Raw genomic sequence first — 24,973 nt, forward strand, 5'->3', positions numbered from 1 at the left:
AAAACTGGAGTATTACATCGAATTTGTGGCGCACGACGAGGGCTTCCAACGCGGCATGTCAGGAAGCGCGATGGAACCAACACCATGTGACAGTTCCATCCTTCTACGATGGTTGAGTTTTACTTTCCGAGTCTTCGCAACGAGTCCCACTACTACAATTAACCAATTTAATACCCGTACTTACTCTTTTCCTAGTCTTCATTAAGTTTAACCACGTGTTTAGTACCATTGTCATTACAAGAGTCTTGTAAGTTGTTGGGTTTCGTAGTGTCCGACACTACACGGAACATAAACCCACCCAAGGCCCGCCCACTAATTAAAGTAAATAAACATGCAATCACATAATTAAACAGCAAAAGAGAGAGAAAGAGAAATGACATTCTTACCCTCGACCCGTGCTTCGCTCGCTTACGCGCTCTTACTTCAAAGCTCTAGACTCGCAAGTGCGAAGGCCTCCGACGCCTCGCACCCTCGACCCGACCCAAGTGGTCTTTATCCCGAAGGTTAGTCAGGACTTGACCAAATAAAAACTAGAGTATTACGAACTTAAAGGTTTTCTCACTTAATAGGAGATGCCTTAACTCAAGTGAGTTTTTCCCAAACCCAAAACTTGGGTATTTATAGGGAAGGGAGCCTTGATCTCCCTTCTCCTATCAATGTGGGAGAATTAAATTTTCCCCTAATTTATTTTAATAAAAAACAAATTAAAATGCAAAGCAATCAATAAGCCCCATGTGTCATATGGAAAGCAAAGGATGGTGAGGACCACCAAAAGGGGGGACCAAAACTCCTTACTCCCAAAGCCAAACACCAAGACCGGTCCCCATAATTGACCGGTGCTGACCACGCCACATGGCTGGCTGGCAGCCTAGCCCTAAGGTTGGGCTGCCCAGCAAGCTCGCACACGCATGCGTGTAGGAAGCAGGCAACGCACGAAATGTGTGTTGTTGTGCGAGAGGCGAGGCCCTGCTGTTGCTGCTTGGTGCTGCTACGCTAGCAAGCACGCACAACTACACACACGCACATAGCACGCTGCTTGCGATGCATTTGTTGTACGAGTGCGATGCTGCGAGGGCCTGGGCGCTAGGGCTAGCTTGCTAGCAAGCACGCATAGTCATAGCATGCATACGCATAACACCATGCTTGCGATTCTTTCATGCTAAGCGCAGCCTAGCTGCGACTATATGTGTGGCTGGGTGCGATGCCCGCCACGCTAGCATGCATGTGGGACCTTGCCTCGCCTAACTCTCGCATGGCTAAGCTAATACGATGCAACGACATGGCTTGCTTGATTCTACGTCTCGTCGAATTCCGAATTTGACTTGACTTGTGACGCTCGGTTTCGATGCTCTAACCTCGATATCCGACGTCTTTATTCGTAATACAGTAATGACTCATCTAATCCTTCGGATTAATTCGTCGTCTCGGATCGGTTAATCGATTAGGGTGCGAAACGAAGGGTTTAGTCAAGATTAATTTGTAACAGTAATTATACATTAATATTACTGATCAGAAGCGGCCTCCACCTAGGCATTCCGATCACTTGACCTTACTGAAGAAGTAACTTTCTAATAATTCCGAACCCTCTATCGAAATAATACACTTAATGGAAGGACACCATTCTTTTCAATATCTCACTTTACCTTCCGGACAAGTGTGCCTTTACTGTATAGTTCATTTCCTATGTCACTAAATGTCTCTTCATGAACTATAAGGTAAGATTCTTCGTCATCCTTATTACGTCCAGAAGTGTTTCTCAATTTTCGAGTTCGACTTTCAATAAGCAGATGATTTCTAAAATCCATCTGAGCACAACCATGCATTTTCAAAGTCTCTCTCTTCGAGAGGCCTTTTAAATAACAAAGACATGTTCCCTATTGTTAATAGGGGGACATTCCACTACGCGAAAAAAGGTCTTTGGCACCGGTTCAAACCCCTCTTTGGGCACCGGATTTGAACCGTTGAAGAATTGAGGGATGCCAAATCTCTGAAAATTTGGCATCGGTTCAAAACCAGTGGTTATTTAAAGATTTGGCACTGGTTAATCGGTTCTAAATACCCTCTTTGGCACCGGTTAATCGGTGCTAATTACCCATGGCGCCCTTTTTTTTATTATTTCAATACAATAGACACCGGTTATGACTTAGAACCGGTGCCAAAAGTCCCTAAAAAATAAAAATAAAAGAATTTCAGCACCGGTTCTTTTCCAAAAATCGGTGCCAAAAATGCCCCAAAAAAAAAATTCCCATTTTTTTCACTTAAATTGTACCAAATACTTATATATAATCATAATATACATAAAACACATATATTTTCTTCAATAGCGTGTAATATTACACTTTTAAAAACTAAAAAAAAAACCGCTAGAGATTTCAGTTGAATGCTGACTACTTCATCATGAAAAACAGAAATTTAAACTAGAAAGGACAGATTCTCAAACAAATTGTTACCATCTCCACTGGTCACTGGTGAGATTCCAGTCAAGCAATTGATAGCAGTAGTTTTACCAGCTCCATTGGGGCCCAAAAGACAAAATAGCTAATCCTTAGTAAGATTCACCCATCGAAGTGCTTTGATTTTCTTGCCAAACTGATTTTTAACTTCACTCTGAAACTCTTTGAATTTCTCTAAAGATTCAGATTTGTTCGACATAAGGTGATGAAATATCGAAAACCTTGCCTTGCGGGTGTACTCATTGGTCCACCTACATCCGTATGTATAAGACCCAATAAGTCACTAGCCCTTTCTCCTAACATGAAGAATGGTTGCTTTATCATCTTTCCTAACAAACATCCTTCGCAATTTTAAAATGACTCTAAGTCGAATTAGTCAAGATTACCTTCATTAAGAAGTTTCTTGATGCGTTTAATGTTAATGTGGCCAAGACAACAATGCCACAAGTAGGTTTGGTTCGACTCGATGGTCTTAGCTCTTTTGCGGTATCGTTAATATTATAAACTTGTTTTTTTAATCTTATGTAAAATGTGCAATTTTTCATAAAACATATAAGCAAGACATTTAAAAAAAAACCATTGTTTTAATCTTGTGATCAAGTAACCCGGTGTCCAACATCATATATCAAAGTTTTTTCAAAAGCACGATAAACAAAGATTTGTTAATTGCAAGCCATAGACAAAAATGGGCCTGCAAGCACGACCGAAAGACCATCTTTATTGTCCGCTCATAGTTGCACTTCCACTTGTGAAGCCCTCTCACTTGGTCCGTGAAATGGGAGCATAAAGTGAGTCAAACATGGTATCCAATACCTATGAATAGCTTTATACACAAGTATTAATGAAGATACATAAGGTAGATGAAACATTACTCTCTTCCTCATCCATTCGGAAGATCTTGCATTCCCTCTTGTAGTGGCCTTGCCCACCACAATAGAAGCATTGCATCTTCGCTTTGTTCTTGAACTCCCCCTTCCTTTCTCTTAAGGGACTTTCAGTTGCTCCATAGGAGGTGGCTCTGTGAAGCAGCTGCACCCCCTCACTTAAAGAGTGTGTCTCCTTTTCTGCGGCTATATGCACTCTAAGTGCATCATAGCCCGAGTGGAGTGAAGCAATCAAGATATGACCCGCCATCGCATCCTCCAATGAGATTCCGAGAAGCTCCATGTGCTTAAAGAGCCTAGTCATTCTAAGCACATGAGGTCGGAGGGTCATATCGGGTATCAATTTGGTATTGTAGACCCTTGACCAATGCTGATGCCTCTCCTTAGCAAGACAACCTTCTTCCGATGGCTTTATCTTTATGTTCGAATTGACCCAGTCACATCAAACAAGAGTCCATCATAGTTGCCATTGAGACTCTTGGTGACTCTGACATTGACAACGTCCTCAAGTGCTTTGAGGAACATGTTCGGAAGGTAGGAGAAGAAATTTTCCTTCCATTCTTCCGGGAATGAATTAGCCATTAGTCGTGAGACTTTCATGCAATCGGAAGACCATGCATCATGAGCGTCATCACTATGATTGAAGTTAACCAAGTTAAGGCTAAAACCCAACTTGTCAGGGAGTTCCGGGCACATAGAGTTGTTGTTTTTTGTGATAGGAATGGTGTCCTTCTAACAAGTGTATTTTTCCGATAGAGGGTTCGGAATTATTAGAAAGCTAATTCGTCATTGAGGTCAAGGTAATATTAATGCATAATTAATATTACGGCTTAATCTTGACTGAACCCTTCGGGTCACACCCCTATGGAATAACCGATCTGAGACGACGAATCAATCCGAAGTATTAGATGAGTCATTAGAGTATTACGAATAACGACGTCAAATGTCGAGCTTAGAGCGTCGAAACTGATCGTCGCAAGTCGAGTCGAGTTAAGAATTCGACGAGATGAGAAATCAAACAAGCGACAAGTTCGAGCTAGGCCGTAGCCTCGCATTGGCTTAGCCATACGATTGTTAGGCTAGGCGAGGGCACCAACCGCATGCATACTTGCGTGGTGGGCATCACACCCAGCCACATGCATAGCTGCAGCTTGGCTGCGCTTAGCATGAAAGCATCGCAAGCATAGTGCATGCCTTGCGTATGCATGCTATGCGTGATTCCTTGCATTGTAGGGCTTAGCACTAAGCAGCCTACTCACACAACATACGCAACGCAGCAGCGTGCTGTGTGTGGAGCTACGCATGCTTGCTAGCGAGCAGCACCATGACACTCGCACAGTAGCACACACCAAGCAGCAGCAGCAGCATCGCATGCGCTGGCTGGCTTTGTGTGCTTACTTGCTGCGTATGTGCGTGGGCAGGCTGGCCAGCAGCCAAGATTTGGTGCTAGGCTTCAGCTAGCAACCTTGGCAGCCAAGGCAGGCTGTCAGCTAGCCAAGTGGTTTGGTAATGCAGGTTTTGTGTGGGGACCGATTTCAAGGGCTTGCTTGGTGAGCAAGGGGATTTGGTCCCCCCCTTGAATGGTCCTCACCCACTTTCTCCTTCCATGTGACACTTGGAGCTTAATAATTGCCTTGCATTTTTATTTTGTTCTTGATTAAAAAAAATAAAGGAAAAAGCAAATCTCCCACGTTGATGGGAGAAGGGAAATCAAGTCTCCATTCGCTATAAAAACCCAAGTTTAGGGTTTAGGAAAAACTACTTGAGTTGAATTCAATAAGGCGTCTCATCATTAGTGAGAAAACCTTTAAGGTCGTAATACTCTGGTTTTTATTGGTGAAGTCTCGACTAACCTTCGAGATTAAGACCGTTCGGGTTGGGTCGAGGGTGCGAGCCGTAGGAGGCCATCGCAGTTGCGTGGCTCGAGCTTTGAAGTAAGAGCTCGTGAATCGAGCGAAGCACGCGTCGAGGGTAAAAATGTCTTTTATCTTCCTCTTTCTTATGTTGTTAATTATGTGATTGCATGTTTATTACTTTAAATAGTGGGCGGGTTTCCCTTCCACGTAGTGTTAGACGCTACGAAACCCAACAGCGGTATCGGAGTCGCGCTCATTTTAATTATTTTAACTAATAATTAATTGAGGTGATTTAAAATGGATTTAAATTCTGGTTTTGCATTCTAATTAGATTAGAAGCTCGTTTTAATTAATTTTAATATCGTATTTTACTAATTTAGGCCAACGAACCCATATTTCGACTAAAAAATAGTGATTCTTTGGTGAAATCGATGTTCTAAGTCGTTTTTGAACCTCTTGGGGGCTGTTCAGAGGCCAAAATCCACCCAGAAACATGTTTTTCGAGGGGTTATTTGTTTTTGACGAAATTTTTTAAATATTTAAACCTTGATTAACTATGGCATGTTAAAGTTAGATCAAATGTATGGTTGCATCACTAATCTACTACAATCATAAACCTTATTAAGCATGTTTATGATGTCATAAATTGGTGCTTAATTTGGTTAGTTCATTTTTCACATAAACTTGAAATATTCACATTTTTGCTTGAAATTAATTTGGTGAGTTCATTCGGCATCCCACTTAATTAATGTGAAAATTTGGTGAGTTTATTTTTCACATAAACTTGAAATTGGATTTATTAAGTTGGATGCGGAATTTCGTGGGAGCTTCGTTAATTGCTTGAACTAATAGTGTTTTAATCACATAAAATATTTAACAACTTTGACTAGTTTTAATTAGGCGCGTTAATTAGATTAACCACCTAAGTTAGTTGCTAGTTCGCGCGTGTTAATGCATTGTTACTTGTGTATCGTTGTGAAATGCATGGGCCAGTTACAAATAGTGAATAGATTAATGGAATTTATATTGTTTCACAGGTTTTGTGAAAATGGCAACTAGTGGGGTCCGACTAACATAGTAAATACGGATTGCAATCTGTTATGTATTTTTGTAAATATAACTATGGTCTGCTTACCGGTGCGTATTTTTGTTCCTTAATATTTAGATTATTCCTAGTCATAGCAGCTAGTAGTTGCATAGATTGGAAAAGATGTCTCGAAGACGGCGTTTCTAAGATGACAAGCCAAGAAGTTGCATCGGAGACTCTTGAAGATTTGAAGACTCAAGGGGTCATGCTAGTTGCCAAATGCATCTTATACTTATGATTTATATATATTGTGTTTATCTATGATTGAATTGTATTATAGATGCATGTTTAGGATTTCAAATGTTGTGATGATTAATTAAGTTCACTTAAATCAACAAACATAGAAACCCTAGGTCCCTATAATATTGAGCCAAACTTGCCATTCCAAGAACGACACTTACCGAACTAATGCGCATGGTGTTGGGCTACGCCAAAGCGGGGCATCACCCCTTCCCTAGGAACATAAGGTAACTAGGTATACAAGTCGTCTTGGTTAAGTTAAACGATATCAGTAAAGAGTCGTTAGATGTCGTGGAAATAGAGATAAAATGTCAAAGAAGCATTAGATGCGACGTTTTATCTAAGCAAGAGTAGCTTGGAGCTATTAGCAATTGAATTGCTTACCCAAAAACATTAAGTGTTAAGACAAGCCAAAGCATGCTCTTTAAGAGAGGTGGTGCAACTGCTTCACCGAGCCACCTCCTATGGAGCAAGTGAAAGGCCCTTAAGAGTGAGGAAGAGGGAGTTCAAGAACAAGGCGAAGATGCGATGCTTCTTTAGTGGTGGGCTAGGCCACTACAAGAGGGATTGCAAGCTCTTTGGAAAGGATGAGGAGAAGAGGAATGTTTCATCTGCCTTAGGTATCTTCATTAACACTTGTGTATAAAGGTATTCATAGGTATTGGATACCATGTGTAACTCACTTTATGTTTCCTTTTCAGGAACCATGTGAGAGGGCTTCACAAGTGGATGTGCAACTACGAGCGGACGACAAAGATGGTCTTTCGATCATACTTGTAGGCACATCTTTTTTTGCCTATTGGTTGTAATTACCTAATCTTAGTTTCTCATGCTTTTGAACATACTTTGGATCTATGGTGTTGGACACCGGGTTACTTTGATCACAAGACTTAAACAATGGTTGTCTTTTGAAATGTCTTGCTTATATGTTCTATAAAATTGCATGTTTTACATATGATTAGAGAAATTAATGATACCGCCAAAAGAGCTACGATCATTGAGTCGAATCAAACTTACTTGTGGCATTATCGTCTTGGCCACATTAACATCAAACGCATCAAGAAACTTCTTAATAAGGGTATTCTAGACTCATTCGACTTGGATGTTTGTTAGGCAAGATGATAAAGCAGCCATTCTCCAAGTTGGGAGAAAGGGCTAGTGACTTATTAAGTCTAATACATACGGACGTATGTGGACCAATGAGCACACTTTCAAGGAATGATTATCGATATTTCATTACCTTCACAGACGATAATATGAGATATGGCTATGTCTACCTTATGTTGGACAAATCTGAATCTTTTGAGAAATTCAAAGAGTTTCAGAGTGAAGTTGAAAATCATCTTGGCAAGAAAATCAAAGCACTTCGATCGGATCGAGGTGGCGAGTATTTGAGCCACGAATTCGACGATCACTTGGAAGAAAATGGTATTGTTTCACAGTTGACACCTCCCGGAACTCAACAATGGAACAGAGTGTAAGAAAGGAGGAATCACACCTTGTTAGACATGGTTCGATCAATGATGGGTCTTATTGAAATTCCTATCTCTTTCTGGGGACACGCACTTCTAACCACGGCACTAACACTGAACCGAGCTCCATCAAAAGCTGTTGAAAAGACTCCATATGAATTATGGACAAAGAAACCTACACGGTTGTCTTTTTTGAAGATTTGGGGTTGCGAAGCATATGTCAAAATTTTAATTTCCAACAAATTTCACCCAAAATCTGACAAGTGTTTCATTGTGAGCTACCCAAAAGAAAACAAGGGGTATTACTTCTACAACAAATCCGAGAACAAAATGGTTGTTGCTCGTGATGGTGTCCTTTTGGAGAAGGAACACCTTTCCAAAATGACAAGTGGGAGGAAAATCAAACTCGATGAAGTTTGAGAGCACGAGAAACAAAGTTAAACTGAAAAAATAGATAATCAAAGTGCTTTAGAAGAACCTAATGACATTGGTCAGAGTCAAACTGATACAATGCAAATGCTCAACCTATTACCTTGCGTAGGTCGCAACGACCAAGATCTCTACCAGACAGATACCTTGGTATTGTCTTAACCGAAGATCAAGACATCATAGTTTTGGATGGAGATGAGCCATCGACATACAAATAAGCTATGACGAGCACCGACTCTGCAAAATGGCAAGAGGCCATGAAATCCGAGATGGACTCCATGTTAGAATATCGGTTGCAAATGGATTTTAAAGTTGAAAACCGGCAAAGATGGAAATGTATCTATATACAAGGCTAGACTGGTGGCAAAAGGTTACAGGCAAATTCATGGCGTTGATTATGATGAAACCATTTCGCCAGTCGCAATACATAAGTCCATCCGGATTATCCTAGTGATTGTTGCATATTACGATTATCAAATATGCAAATGGATGTCAAAACCGCCTTCCTTAATGGGATTTTGGAAGAAACAGTTTGTATGACACAGCCGGAAGGATTTGTTGATCCATGCAATGTGGGAAGGTATGCAAGCTTAAGAAGTCCATTTATGGACTAAAGTAGGCAAGCAGAAGTTAGAATTTGCGATTCGATGAATCCATTAGTAAGTTTGGTTTTATGAAGAATCCAGATGAGTCTTATGTTTACAAGGAGGTCAGTGGGAATGACATCGCATTCCTAGTCTTATATGTCGGTGACATATTACTCATTGGAAACAACACTAAACTGTTAGAGTCTGTAAAGGGCTGGCTTAGAAAGTGTTTTTTAACGAAGGACTAGGGATAGGCACAATACATATTGGGAATCAAGATCTATAGGGATAGATATAAAAGGATGATTAGATTGAGCCAAAGTCCTTATATTGATAAGGTACTGGAATGATTCAACATTAAAGGGGCAAAGAGAGGGCACCTACCCATGTCACATAGCATAACTCTCACCAATAAGTAGTGTCCATAGACACTTGATGAGCGAGGGAGGATGAGTAAGATTTCATATGCTTCGCTTATTGGATCGATTATGCCATGATATGTACTAGGCCAGATGTATCGTACGCCTTGAGTGCTACGAGCCGATACCAATCAAACACAGGAGGGGCGCATTGGACTGCAGCCAGGTTTATCCTAAAGTACCTAAAAAGGAACAAGGATAAGTTTCGTGTCTATGGTGGTAGCAATGATTTGGTTGTTGAAGTTTATACCGACGCGAGCGTTTAATTTGAAGATTGCTAAGCAAAGCACTACTGCAGATTCTACAACTGAAGCCGAATACTTGGCAGCTTCGGAAGCAGCTAAGGAGGCATTTTGGTTTCGCTAGCTAATTAGTGAACTTGGTGTTGTACCCTCCATCAATGGTCCGATAGACCTCTATTGTGATAACGATGGAGCTATTGCTTAAGTCAGGGAGCCAAGGGAACACCAGAAGGTCAAACATGTCAAGAGGCGATTTCACATGATAGGGGAATGGAAGTCCGAAGGTGAAATCAGAATTTGTAAGATTGGAACGGACGACAATGTAGCCGATCCATTGACTAAACCTTTGCTTCAAGTGAATCACAACAAGCACGTTGAGGCAATGGGAATCAAGCATGGTGGAGATTGGCTTTAATTTCCTTGTATATGTTAAACCTGATGTCTTAATGTAAAACACTATGTTGAACCATTTCTATTTAATTGGGGTTTAAAATTAAATAATGAGTCCATTCGATATCTTAAAATATTCAAAACAGGGTATCAAGAAAATGTCTATCTTAAAGAAACACTTATTAAGTGAACATTGAATATGTAAATCGAAAATTATCCCTAATCAAGGTCGTTTAAATGATGGACGATTAGAGACCACCTGAGATTAGTGTGTAGTATGATTTACAACACCGTTTCTTTTGCTGCTAGGACATGATGGTCATAAATCATTTGCATAGGTACTAGTTTGGAACTGTACCGGATCGACCTATGAGAGTACTTTAAGAGATTTATGAAAGGGATGGTATCTTTCGAACAAGTGTATTATTCCGATCGAGAGTTCGAAATTATTAGAATGCTAATTGTTCAGTGAGGTCAAGTGATCAGAATGCCTAAATAGAGGACGCTTCCAATCAGTAATATTAATGCATTGTTAATATTACGACTTAATCTTGAATAAACCCTTCGGGTCACACCCCAATAGAATAACCGATTCGAATCGACGAATCAATCCGAAGGATTAGATGAGTCCTTAGAGTATTACGAACAAAGACGTCGGATATCGAGCTCAGACCATCGAGACCGTGCGTCGCAAGTCGAGTCGAATTTAGAATTTGACGAGACTTAAAATCAAGCAAGCGTCAAGTTTGAGCCTAGCCTTAGCCACGCATTAGCCTAGCCATGCCACTGCTAGACTAGGCGAGGTCAACAACCGCATGCATGATAGCATGGTGGGCATCACACCTAGCAACGCGCATAGCCGAAGCTAGGGTGCGCTTAGCATGCAAGCATTCCAAGCATGGTGCATGCCTAACGTATGCATGTTGTGCGTGCTTGCTAGCACGCTAAGGCCTAGCGCCGAGCTCTTCGTAACCTTGCACCAATCAGCGCACTCGCAAGCCATACACATCGCAGCAACTTGCTGTGTGCGTGTGTGTAGCTGTGCGTGCTTGCTAGCGAGAAGTACTAAGCACCACGCCACTCGCACAAGAGAACACACCAAGCAATAGTAGCAGCATCGCATGTTCGTGGGCAGGCTTGCTAGCAGCCCAACCTTTTTTCTAGGCCCCAGCTGGCAGCCTTGCCAGCCAAGGTAGGCTGCCAGCCAGCTAAGTGGCTTGTTGATGCCAGTTTATTGTGGGGACCGATTTCAAGGGCTTGCTTAGTGAACAAGGGGATTTAGTCCCCCCCTTGAATTGTCCTCACCTACTCTCTCCCTCCATGTAACACTTGGAGCTTGTTGATTGCCTTGCATTTTTAATTTTTTTTTATTAAAATAAAATAGCGGAAAATGGAAATCTCCCTCATTGATGGGAGAAGGGAGATCAAGTCTCCATTCCCTATAAATACCCAAGTTTTGGGTTTGGAAAAAAATACTTGAGTTGAACTCAATAAGGTATCTCATCATTACTGAGAAAACCTTTAAGTTCGTTATACTCTAGTTTTATTTGGTCAAGTCCCGACTATCCTTCGAGATTAAGACTATTCGGGTCGGGTTGAGGGTGCCAGCCGTAGGAGGCCGTCGCACTTGCGTGGCTCGTGCTTTTAAGTAAGAGCTCGTGAATCGAGCGAAGCACATGTCAAGGGTAAGAATGCCATTTATCTTCCTCTTTCTTATGTTGTTAGTTATGTGATTGCATGTTTAGTTGCTTTAATTAGTTGGCGGATCTTGGGCAGGTTTCTCTTCCGCGTTGGATGCTACGAATCCTAACAGTTTGAGTTATTTGCAGACATGATACTACAATTGAAAGAATTTGAAATGAAAAACCATTCATAAACCAATAAGTTTGAAATTTAAAGCATACATGCAAATTTTCAATCATATTGAGCGATTTATCCACGCATTATAGAAAATGTCCCTTTTAGGCGAGAATAAAACAATTCCAAGATCCCAATAATCAAAAAGTGATTAAGCATTCTTTGGCTTGTCTTAACACTTAATATTTTAAGGTAAGCAATCCAATTGCTAATAGCTCTAAGGTACTCTTGATTTGATAAAACGTCGCATCTAATGCTTCCATGACATTTTATCTCCATTGCCACAACATCTAAGGACTCCTGACTGATATCGTTGAGCTTAACTAAGACCAACTTGTATACCTAGTATAACTTACGTTTCTAGGGAAGCGGTGATGCCTCCCTTTAGGGTAGCCCATCACCACGCGCATTAGTTCGGTAAGTGTTGTTCTTGGAATGGCAAATTTTAGCTCAATATTATAGGGACCTAGGGTTTCTATGTTGGTTGATTTATGTGAACTTAATTAATCATTGCAACATTTTAAATCCTAAACATTCATCTATCATACCATTCAATCATATACAAACACAATTATATATATAGAACAAAAGTACAAGATGCATTTTCCAATTGGCATGATCCCTTGAGTCTTCAAATCTCGATGGGTCTTTGATGCAACTTCTTGGCTTGTCTTCTTAGAAACGCCGTCTTTGAGACATCTCCCCCAAATATACAACTACTAGCTACTATGACTAGGATTAATCTAAATATTAACGTACAAAAATACGCAGACTGTATTAGGATTTACAAAAATACATAACGGATCGCAGTCCGTATTTACTATCCTAGTCGGGCCCCACTTGTTTCCATTTTCACAAAACCTGTGATACAATACACATTCCATTCATCCATTCACTATTTGTGAATGGTGCATGCATTTTACAACGAAAAACAAGTAACAATGCATTACACGCACAAACTAGTAACTAACATTCCGCACTTTCTTCATATTTTTCATGCTTCACGGGTTTTGTTAGTGTTTTGATGCATTTTTAGGGATGCTTGGACCCTTACGGGAAATCCCGATGGTTAGGATAGAAGCCATGGCCTTGAAGTATCTTTTGCTAGGCAAGATTTTCATTTGAAGACCTCCTTGGGCTGTGCACGGTCGTGCAATGCTTGACACGGCTGGTAAATAAGTTTGAAGAATGGAAAAGCCCTCTATGAAGGCTGCACGGGCGTGCAGGAATTGGTACGCTCGTGCTGGAAGCTGCACGCCCGTGCTTGATGATGGCACGCCCGTGCAGGTTAGCTGCTGATAACGTCAAAGTTTCTGCCTTGGCTGCAGGCCCGTGCCACAAACTGGCACGCCCATGCCTTATGTGGCACGCCATTGCCAAGCCCTGCTCCAATTTTCAGCTCTTCTGACCCTGCTGCACGGTCGTGCAGTGTTTGGCATGCCCGTGACGATCTATTTTCGATACAGTTTCTTGTTCTCTCCGCCCCTTTGTTTTGGACTATTATAAATACATTAATTGCCTCATTTATGAGGGTAGCCAGATTTTAAAGAGAGAAAGGCTTATAATATCACCCCTTCTTGGGTCTTAACCAATTTTCTTAAAAGTTTAGCTTAGATTTCATCAACTTTGACATCTTTGTATTAGTATTCTAGATTACTACCAAGATTTGGCAACATTTGTAATCAAGATTTTGAAGCTTCATTTTAGTAACTTTTCTCTTCCACTTTACTTGTTTTCTTATCTATCATGCTATACCTTGATTTTTGAATCCCTTTTAGTTCTTTGGTGATTATTGTTGAATGTTAGTTCTATTTTTAGTAAGTTACTATTCCAAGTTTGTTGAGCAAGATAGAACCCTAGATTTTTATTTTACGCTTTTCAATATGATGTGTAAGTAGTTCCTTAGCTAGGGGTTAGGTGAAACTCAACTTAACGGTGATTATGTGAGTTTGGGAGTGATTTTAATGATGGATCGTGATTAAAATGGATTATATGGGATTGCTTGTTAGTTCTTCATGATAGGAGTGATTAACCTAGATTATTGAACTTGATGGCATGAAATGTTTGGTTCAACATGGAAATGTGAGTTGAATGTTTCATTACATATTACAATATGATCATGTATCTTTTGTTGCTAAGTTAATGAGGGATCTAAGCTGATTTGAGTTGTTTTCATATCGTTTGAAGTTGGTCTTGCATGTGGTCTTTGCTATTCCATTATCCTTGCTCCTCCCTATTTTCCTAAATGCTATTGGTTGAGTGAATCCCATTCCCCTAGTGTTTTAATTCCTTGAATTCAATCCTTAGTTGAAGTTTGTTAGTTAATCACCACTTATACCTTGATTTCGATTTAGCTTGAGCGTTAAGATTATTTAGCAATTGATTCCCGTTCCCCGTGGACCGAACCCTTGCTTGCCATTGTACTTGTTTGAGTGAGGTGTTTGTTATAAATGTGTTTGACCTAGCCTAGATTGTGCGACCAATTTAGCGCTTGTCAAAATGGCGTCGTTGCCAGGGAGCGGTGTTGTTGATTTCTATTTGATTGTTTGAGTCTAATTCATTATAAAGAAAAAACACAAAAAGAGTTGTTTTCCTTTTTGGCTACGCTTGTAGCCTTGCTACTAATTGTGTTTGTTGAGTGCGTATGCGTAGGACTCAACATCGTGAGTTGGTGCCTTACGATCCCGAGATTGAGCAAACCCTTAGAAGAAGAAGGAGATCCCATTCGCGGTCCTCCACTTCCCCAAGAAGAGAGTCCAACCCGGAACCACTAAGAAATCCAATGGGTGACAACCCACCACCACCTCCAAGACCTTTCAAGTGGGATTGCTCCCCCAAACACCCCGGCAAATTACTTCGAGATTCGGCCCGCAATGATAAATTTGATTGAGAGGAGATAATTTAGTGGAGCAAAACACGAGAGCCCTCTTGCACATTTGAACGAGTTTGAGAAATATTGCAACATGATCAAGGTGAATGGGGTAACTCAAGATTTTGTGAGACTAAAACTATTTCCTTTCTCCTTAATAGGAAGGGCTCTCGAATGGCTTGAAAAGGAGGTGAGACCCAATTCTTTGAGGACTCGGGATGAGGTCACCACGGCCTTCTTAGGGAGATTCTACTCTCAAAATAAAACAGGCCGAGGCAAGAGCTCTAATTCAAGGTTTTCGGCAAAGGGGTAATGAGACAATCTATGAAGCTTGGGAGAGGTACAAGGAGTACCAAAAAGAGTGCCCTCACCATGGAATCCAAACATACCTAGTTTTACAAATCTTCTATGGAGGCTTGAGTCCTCAAGGCAAAACAAGCTTTGATGCGGGAGCTGGTGGGCCAATCATGAATAAAACTGAAGAGCAAGTGATTGAGATCATTGAAGATGTTGTAAGGCACAACAAGGATTGGCAAGAAAATGAAAGAAAGTCCAAAAGCAAGAGTGGGGGGGCAGCCTATTCGGTAGATCACCTCAATGCTATAAACAAGTTGACATCCCAAATTACAAATCTTGGAAAGGAGATGTCATCGATCAAAGCTAAGCTTGAGTCCTCCACTTCGCGCCAATATCTTTTCTCCCAATCTAAGGGGAGAGGTATGAGCTCTAGTCCTTCTACTTCTACATCTAATAACATGCCTAGTGGATTCTTATTTTGTGATAATTGTGGGTCTTATGACCATGATGTATCTTCTTGTAATTTTGATTCCCAATCCCAACCCCTTAATGATGATGGTAATGAATATGAAAATGAACATGTCAATGCCTTGTCTTATGATAATAGAACTAGGAAAGAAAACCAAAGATACTTGCCACCCAATCAAAGAGGGCAAGGGAATAATTTCAATCAAAGAAGTAATGATTATGAATACCACAACCAAAACCAATGGGGTGGTAGAAACCAAAGGGACCAAAATCCCCAAGGTAACTACAACCAACAAGGTGGTTATGGTAACCATAACCATAGCAATCAAGGGAACTATGGGAATCAAAACCAATACTACTAAGGGGGGAGTTGTAATAATCGGAACAATTGGAATAATAATGGTAATAGAGGCTTTAACAACCAAAATATTAATTCCAATGTGAGAGGTCCTAGAACACAACAAGACAACTATTACAATCAAGCACCTCCACAAAAATCTAGCCGAGAAGAGATTATGGAAAGCCAAACTAAAATGTTAAACACTTTCATGGCCTCTAGTGATAAGAAATTTAGTGAAGTAATGACTCATAATAAGATGCTTCAAACACAAATTTCTCAATTGGCCAATGCTTTAAAGGAAGGGGCTAGCACTTCCAAACTTCCACCCCAAGGACTAGATCCCAAAAGACCTGTTAATGCTATATCAACTAGGAGTGGGAAAGTGTTGAAGGAGAGGGAGCGTAAGAAAACCAATGAGAGCGTGACCATGAATGAGCCCTCCCTTGAAAGTTGGTTTGAGCAAGAAGATGAGAGAAGTTGTGAAAACGAAAAAAGTGATGAAGTTGAGAAAGAAGTTGGAGTTGAAAATGAAAGAGAGCTTGAAAAAGAAAAGAGAGTTCAAAAAGAGAAAGAGAAGGAACCAACACAATCGCAAAAAATTCCATATCCTCATAAGTTTGTGGACACAAGCTAGATGTGCAATTTGGTAAGTTCATAGAAACCTTGAAACAAGTCCACCTCTGAATACCCTTTACCGATGCCATAAAACAAATGCTCAATTATGCTAGGTTTCTAAAGGATATTGTGAGTGGAAGGAGAAGTTGTGATGTTGTTAAAACGGTGAACCTCACCGAAAGTTGTAGTGCTATCATAATGAACAAGATGCCTCCAAAGTTAGGAGATCCGGGTAACTTTTCCATTCCTTGTGCCATAAATCGAATACAAATTGATAATGCTTTATGTGACTTACGGGCTAGTGTTAGCCTTATTCCATATACGGTTTACCAAAGACTTGATATAGGGGAGCTTTTGCCTACCAACATTACCCTCCAATTAGCGGATAGATCAATCAAATTCCCTAAGGGTAAGGTTGAGGATGTTCCTCTAAGGGTTGGAAAGTTTGTTATACCGGTTGATTTTGTTATGCTTGACATGGATGAGGATGTGCATATTCCTATCATTCTAGGGAGACCTTTTCTAGCTACTTCCGGTGCTTTGATTGTTGTGAAAAGTGCTAAAATAACACTTAAAGTAGGTGAAGAGGTTCTTGAGTTTGATTTGATTGCAAGCATGAAATATCCTAGTTCTACTTTAGAGAAATGCATGAAAATTGACACCATTGATTGTATTGTGAATTCTATGCAAGAACACTTCTCTCTACTAACAATGCCCTTGAGAATGTCTTGTTAAACAAGAAAAAGATAGGTGATCAAAGCAAGGAAATGGCGTTGTATGAAGATTTGCTTGATGAGAATGTTGAAGGAAATGTTAAGCAAGCATGCATGGGAATCACACTCAAGCATGTTATGGAGATTTCCCCTACAAAGGAAGGTAAGGTTGTGCCTATGGTAGAGCTAAAACCTCTACCATCACACCTTAGGTATGAATTTCTTGGACCCAATTCCACATTTCCCGTTATTGTGAATGCATCTTTGAATGAAAGCCAAACTTGAATGTTATGTGGTGTGTTAAGAAACCACCAAAATGCCTTGGGCTATACTCTTGATAATCTCAAGGGTATTAGTCCCGCTATTTTCATGCATCACATAACATTAGAGGAGGGTGCAAGGCCATCCATAGAGAGGCGAAGGGAGCCAATCACGTGGTGTGTCCGCACGAACTGGTCCTCAAGTCATCCAGCAGGCTCTGTTTGTGCCCCGACAGCCATACGCGCCTTATGGATCTCCATTCATGCAGTCGACACCCTTCGGGGGTCAGGTGGCATACCAGGTCCAGCCTATGGACTAGCAGCTTCGGCTGCTAAACCTTGGGGAACAGCCGTCGGCTTTCTCCTGGGAAATAACCGAGGCGACACAGCCGGCCAAGGTTAAAAATGTGTTGGTCGGTGCCTACGAAAGTACCACCAACCCGGAAGACCACCTAATGGCATACACCAACCTCGTGTACCTAGAAGGGTTGGACGACGCCGCCTGGTGCAGATGCTTCCCAGCTACGTTGAAGGGCATCGCCCAACGATGGTTTGGCAACCTGCCGACTGGGTGCATCAACAACTTCAAGACGCTTGCATATCTGTTTGCGTCCAATTTTTCCATGAATATCCCTGCTAAAAAGACAAGTCTCGATCTAGGGGCTATACAGTAGGATGACAAGGAGGGACTTCGGTCCTATGTCAGGCAGTTCAATCTGATGAGAATTCAGATTCAGAGGTTGTCTGACGAAGTTGCATATACAAACTTCTTCAAGGGTCTGAAGGATGGGTCAACTTTCAAATTTGACTTGGTCCGCAAAAGGGTAGCCACCGTCCATGAGGCGCTAATGGAGGCGGAGGCATATATACAGGCAACTGAGCTCTGCGCCATCAAGCATTTGTCAGAACCAAAGCGGTCCGACAGGAGAGACAACCGGCCTATCCAGCCGGCCAAAAAAGAAGAAAAGAAATGAAATGAAGTCTGGGCAGCTGACCGCCCAGGTCAGCCGTCCTAGATGAAGTAGAGGAAGTTTGAACTGTACGTCCCCAAGTACGAGTTCAAAAAAGACTGCTCCTCCATCCTCATGGTGATAAAGGACCGGTTGACAATCGAAAAACCGGCTGCAATGAAAAGCTCTGTCAAGAACAGAGACAAAAGCAAGTATTACTAGTTCCATGAGGACGTTGGCCATGACACCAATGGTTGCTATAGCCTTAGGCGGCTATTGGACCGTCTGGCTGATGAGGGGGCTCTGGAGTCCTATCTGGTGAAGTCCAAGGGCAACCCCAAACCAAGTGGGGGACAACCGTCCAAGAAACCAGCTGCTAGCTCTAAAACGGATGAAGAGCATATCTTCACTATAGCAGGCGGCTTTGCAAGCGGAGGTCCTACCATCCGGGGTGCTAAGGATAACATCTTGAAATTATCCAACCTAGAAGATGAGGACCAGGCGTCGAAAGACACCTTCCCTGAGGTCTTCATCTCTGAGAAGGATATGGGCATGGTCAGGCGGTCCCATGATGACCCCATTGTCATCGAATGCAAAGTTGCCAATCAACGAGTTGGCCGGATCTTAATAGATATAGGGAGCTCGTCTGACCTGATCTCCCAGACATCAGGCCGACTGTAACAGCAGCCGGTCATAATGAGGAACCTACTAACCTCGCCAGCAAAAAGCGAAAGGCGGACCAATTGGCCCTCGCTGGAAAAACAAAATAGCAATCACTGATCGGGGAAAGGCCGAATGACTCCCGACCCCAGCCGGCCGGTGAAAGCATTAATGTCGTCCTAGATGACAGCCGCCCCGATAGAACCGTCAAGGTTGGGATGGTTGCTTTTGAAAGGTTGGGAGCAAACCTGCTCCAACTTCTGAAAGAGTTCAAAGACATTTTTTCCTTTGAAGTGGAAGAGATGTTAGGCGTCAGCCCGGATCTAGCCGTCCACAAGTTAGCCGTTGATCCCAGAATGAAGCCAGTTAGGTAAAAGAAGAGGGATCATGGCGAGGAGAGGTCTCAGGCGGCAGCCGTTGAGGTCAAAAAGCTTCTCGATGCCGGGTTCATTTGGCAATGCTACTACCCGGATTGGGTAGAAAACGTTGTCCTTGTCAAAAAGTCGAATGGTACCTGGCGGATGTGTGTAGATTACACAGATCTGAACAAGGCATGTCTGAAGGATAGCTATCCGCTGCCTAAGATTGACATTCTGGTTGACTCTACAGCCGGTCATGCCTTGATGAGCTTCATGGACGCCTACTCAGGCTTCCATCAGATCCTCTTTTGGAAGAAGGATCAGGAGAAGACGACCTTCGTCACTGATCAGGGGTTGTACTACTACACGGTGATGCCGTTTGGATTGAAAAATGCGCCTGCTACCTTCCAACAAATGATCAACACGGTTTTCATCAACCAAATCGGAAGGAACGTAGAGGCGGATATTGATGACATGATAGTTAAATCCAACCTTCAGGTGGATCACCTAGCCGACCTCCGAGAAACTTTCACCACCCTCAGGCGGCATAAGGTCATGCTTAATCCCAAAAAGTGTGTCTTTGATGTTGAGTCTGAAAAGTTTCTCGGATTTCTGATTGATCAAAGAGGCATAATGGCCAATCCAAAAAAGGTCCAGGCGATGATTGACATGAAATCACCCTGAACCGTGAAGGAGGCCCAGAAATTAACCGGTTTCCTGGTGGCCCTAGGAAGATTCCTTAGTCGGTCAAGTGACAAGTGCCTTTACTTCTTCCAAGCAATCAGGAAGAGGTCTAGATTTGAATGGGGAGAAGAAGTTGAGGTGGCATTTCAGAGGTTAAAGCAACATTTACACTCTTTGCCAAGGTTAGTGAGCCCCCTGCCTAAGGAGGTTCTCTACATGTACCTAGCCATCTCAGATCACTCCCTTAGTGTTGTTCTCCTTGCTGAGAGAGACGACAAACAGCTCCCGATGTATTTCATCAGTCACATACTTAGAAATGCTGAGCTCCGGTACCCTATGATTGAAAATTTTGGGCTTGCTTTTTACAAAGCAATCAAGCGGCTAAAGCCCTACTTCTTGGCTCATCCGGTGACTGTCTATACTGATCAGCCACTCAAGCGTCCTATGACTACCATAAAGTCATCCAGCAGAATGATCAAGTGGGCTGTTGAAATGCAGAGCCTGGAAATAACTTTCGAACCCAAGCGGGCAGTGAAAGGTTAGGCGTTTGCCGACTTCATTGTTGAGATGACTAGGCCGAATCAGCCAGAAAATTCCGACCAGGTTTGGAATTTATTCGTAGACTGAAGCTCTACCTTCAACGGTTGTGGTGCAGGCGTAATTTGCAAATCTCCGGAAGGAGATACCTATGAATATGCACTACGATTCAAGTTTCAAGCTTCAAACAATGAAGCTGAGTATGAAGCCCTGCTAGCCGGTATACGCATGTGTAAGGCGGCAGTGGCAAGAAAAGTTGACGTTTGTTCTGATTCTCAATTGATTGTGAGCCAATTCAATGGTGACTACGAGTCCTCCCATCCGGCAATGATCAGATACCTTCAGGCGGTCAAAGATGAGGCGGGGACACTTTACGAGTTTCATTTGAGTCAGGTGCCTCGATCAGAAAATAATCAGGTGGATGCTCTGTCCAAATTGGCCTCATCTGCCACTTGTGATACGCCTAAGTCAGTCTTCTGGGAGGTCATGGAAAAAAGAAGCATTGAGCATGATACCATTGGAGTTCTTGACCGAAACTCTACTTGGATGGACCCCATCCGGGACTATTTGGTAGACGACACTCTGCCGGATGCCTCTTCAGAAACGGCTGCACTTAAAAAACGAGCTTTGAGCTTTGAAATGTATAAGGGAGAACTCTTTAGAAAGGGTTACCTCCAGCCGTTGTTGAAATGTGTTACCCCAGAAAGGGGAAAAGAGGTGCTACATGACCTGCATGCGAGCTTCTGTGCATCACATATAGGCGGCAGGACTCTAGCAAAGAGGGTCAGGCGGCAAGGATACTTTTGGCCCACCCTTGAGGCAGACGCCATGGAATTGGTGAGAATATGTGACAAGTGCTAGAGATTTGGCCGGCTCATACACCGTCCGGTAACAGATCTTACAGCTATCTGCAGCCCAGTTCCATTTGCAAAATGGGGCATGGACATCTTGGGTCCTTATACGCCTGCTACAGGCGGCGGAAGATACATTCTGGTGGCTGTAGACTACTTCACCAAATGGGTCAAGGCAGAGGCGGTCAAAGGCATCAAGACAAAGGATGTCATCTCCTTCATTTGGAGGAATATTATCACCCGGTTTGGGGTTCCTATTTCTTTGGTGTTTGACAACGGTCCTCAATTTGAAACGCCTACCCTCATGAATTGGTTGAGAGATCAGGGGATCTCATATTGTTTTGCATCTTTTGGCCGGCCCCAAGCAAACGACCAAGTTGAAGCCTTCAATAAGCTCATCTCAGACGGCATAAAAAAAAAGATTGAGAGAGCTGGTGGTCTTTGGGCAGATGAGTTACCTCACGTCCTTTGGGCTATCAGAACAACTGAAAAGGGGGCAACCGGTGAAACCCTGTTTCTCATGACATACGGCACAGAAGCCGTCTTGCCAATTGAACTTTATGAGCCAACACTCCGAGTCATGCTCTATGATGAAGAGGCTAATTAAGAGGCCATGCGTCTTGCATTGGATTCTCTCCCGGAGCGCAAGGGCAACGCCGCCTTGCGTCATACCGTCTAAGAATGACGAGGGCTTACAACAAAAGAGTACACAAGCGGCCCCTCAAAGTGGGGGACTTTGTGTTACGAAAAATGGAGGCAACCGGTAGGGCAAATGAACAAGGAAAGATAACTCCCAATTGGGAAGGCCCCTACCGGATTTTTGAAGAAGTTAGAGGCGGCACCTACCGTCTGGAAACATCATACGGCAGGCAGTTAGCTAGAACCTAGAATGTAGATAACTTGAAAAAGTACTACTTCTAAGGAGATTGTAAATGCTTTTTGTTAAGAGTAAATGAATGAAAGGAATACCTTATTTCAATTTTTTGTATTAAGTCCCATATGCAATGCACAACTAGGCATCTCCCAAGTCCCCATGCACAGCCGGGCACCTGTTTGCTAAAAAGCTAAGTACCTAACTTAGCTACTAAAGGCCCAAAGCCAACATATTTTAAAAACCGCCTGCTTTAACCCTAAGCAATTATCCGGCGATGCCCATCTTGGTGAATTTGTCAAAGAGAGCATCTCCCTTTCGGGTGGTACATTGTTCTATGCGTCATGAACACAAACGGCTTGAACCGGTTAGGTTAAAGATAACCCATGTCCGGTTGAATGACCTATCGCAAACAAGATACACCCGGCTATTGCCCCAAGGCAATATAGACGGTTAATTAAATCTTGTCAAGCAGCCAAACCCCGCTTCTATCCTGAAGTTCAACCCTAATTAACTTTGAAACCATCTTAAAAGTTGTAACCGGTTATTGCCTCAAGGTAATGTAACCGGCAAATTTTGTCATAACTACAACCGGCTATTGCCCCAAGGCAATTCAACCCGGAAATAACTTCATAGGTCGCAACCAGTTATTGCCCCAACACAATACATATGGTAATATTGACATTGATAAGGTTGACCCTGTTGACCTCAGCATCCGCCCGACTATTGCCCCAAGGCAATAGAGGCGATAATCTATACCTTAGTGCGCAACCGACTTTTGCAAGAAAGCATTACAGCCGACTACGACGTCAGATACAAGGCCAGACCTTGCTTCATAGTTAACAAGTGTCTACAAAGCATACGTCCGGTCCTAGGCCGCCTGCATGCAGCCGGACAAACCTGTTGTAAAAGTCAAGGATCTCTTGTTCATTTATCCGGATAACTATGGACGGTTGCCTGCTTAGACTTAGCAGCTAAGCAACCAACCGTCCAGGGGCATACATAGCTGATACATCCGACATATCACAAGAACATGCAAAACAAAATTGTGATAATTCAAAAGTTGCAAAAAGTTGAAAAAAATGCAAAGCAAACCGACACGGTCAGTATATATATATATTAAAAAAAAATTCAATGTTAGCCGGACCCCTGTCCGGAAAAAAAGTGATACAAGGTTACACGGCTCGAAGGCCGGATGAAATTTTAAAAACAACAACTGCTGCTGCTGTTCTTGTTTCTGCTGCTCGGACGGCTGGTCTTTACCGGCTGCAGGGGCACCTTGAGTTTCCAAGGTTTGGGCCACTTTTGCCCCACCCGGCACATTCTCTACCTCCTACTCCTCCTCTAAGATGGTCCACTCCACGAAAGAAGCCGGTTGTGGTAGCCCGAGAACTTGAGCATCAAATACTTTTGTAGCGTATCTGTATCTCAAGTTGAAGTAAGCAAAGTCTGTATCCAGGTGGATCATAGACCATGCCATCTTCATACGCTCTTCACAGCCGCGCTCATTCTCGGCCACCTGCCGGTTTTGCTTAGCTGACACCCGTCCAGGTGCTCTTTTTTGGTTCTCACCAGCTCACCTTTCTCCAGTTCCAGCTCATTCCCCAGCCAGGCGACATCGTCCTTTAGACCAGCCCTCTCCTTATCAGCCTCCTTCAAAGTATTGATGTCTTCTTTGAGCTGATCAATTTCGAGCTTGCGGTCCTCTGCAGCTTTGTTGGCCTTGTCAGTAGCATCCGTAAGCTCCCGGATGAGTTCCTCCTGTTTCATTTCCCATGCTTTAGTTTGACTTCAAGCATTATGGAGTTGTATTGACATACATCAAGTAATTCGGCTGCCCGTTTCTAGGCATCCCTTACCTCCTCTTGCTTCTTCCGCAAGGGGGTTTTCATGGCATCAACCCTGAGCAACGCTTGTAGGGTCATCCAGAAAAAGAGTTAGTTCCAGGCATAAGCAAATAATAATTTTGCACAAAAGTACCCCATCCCGTTGTTGACAAAATAACCAAAAATTACCCCAACCGGTATTTGTACCTCAGCAAGCAGAGAGTTAATCTGGTCAAGATTGACCTGGTTGATACCCGGCACTTCCTCCCTCTCAGACCGGGTAAGGGTCCTCAGCATCCTCCTGGCGTAGTTTTGCATATCAGGAAAGCGAGAAGTGATATATGCATCATGAGAGATATTGGTTAAGTGTTGGGCATAGGCGGCCCCTACATTCAGCCGGTCGCCAAAGGCTTCTCCTGATTGAGAAATATGAGACTTGACTCGAGCTGGCCCAAGCGGCCAGGGGGGGTCAAAAGGGGAATCCATACCTTGAGTTACAGGCTGCTGGGTGCCACCACCCCCAGCCGCATTAGAGCCGGGTGCAATAGTAGGCACTCGGTTAGAAGGAACCTCAGGCTCCTTAGATCTTATCCCAGCCGGACCCGAGCTTCCACCCGGGACTTGCAGACTTTTTCCTGCAGTTGTGGGTCTCTTGCCGGCTGAGATCGGGGCAGGGCCGATTGAGGTCCTCCGCCTTTGAGAGGCCGGCTGCAGAAGTTCCTCCCCTGGTCTCTTGACCATTTGTCTAAGGGAGCGA

The 24,973-nt window shown here is 42.8% G+C and overlaps 1 protein-coding gene across 1 annotated transcript; it reads left to right on the forward strand.

The window, feature by feature from the left end:
* The first annotated feature begins 16,601 nt into the window (after positions 1–16,601).
* Positions 16,602–17,240, forward strand: LOC110698387. The gene has a single exon (XM_021875807.1). The coding sequence runs from the start codon at positions 16,602–16,604 to the stop codon at positions 17,238–17,240; it is 639 nt and encodes a 212-aa protein (XP_021731499.1).
* The last annotated feature ends 7,733 nt before the right edge of the window (positions 17,241–24,973 follow it).

Source organism: Chenopodium quinoa, unplaced genomic scaffold, assembly GCF_001683475.1.
Source record: "Chenopodium quinoa cultivar QQ74 unplaced genomic scaffold, ASM168347v1, whole genome shotgun sequence".
NCBI lineage: Eukaryota > Viridiplantae > Streptophyta > Magnoliopsida > Caryophyllales > Amaranthaceae > Chenopodium > Chenopodium quinoa.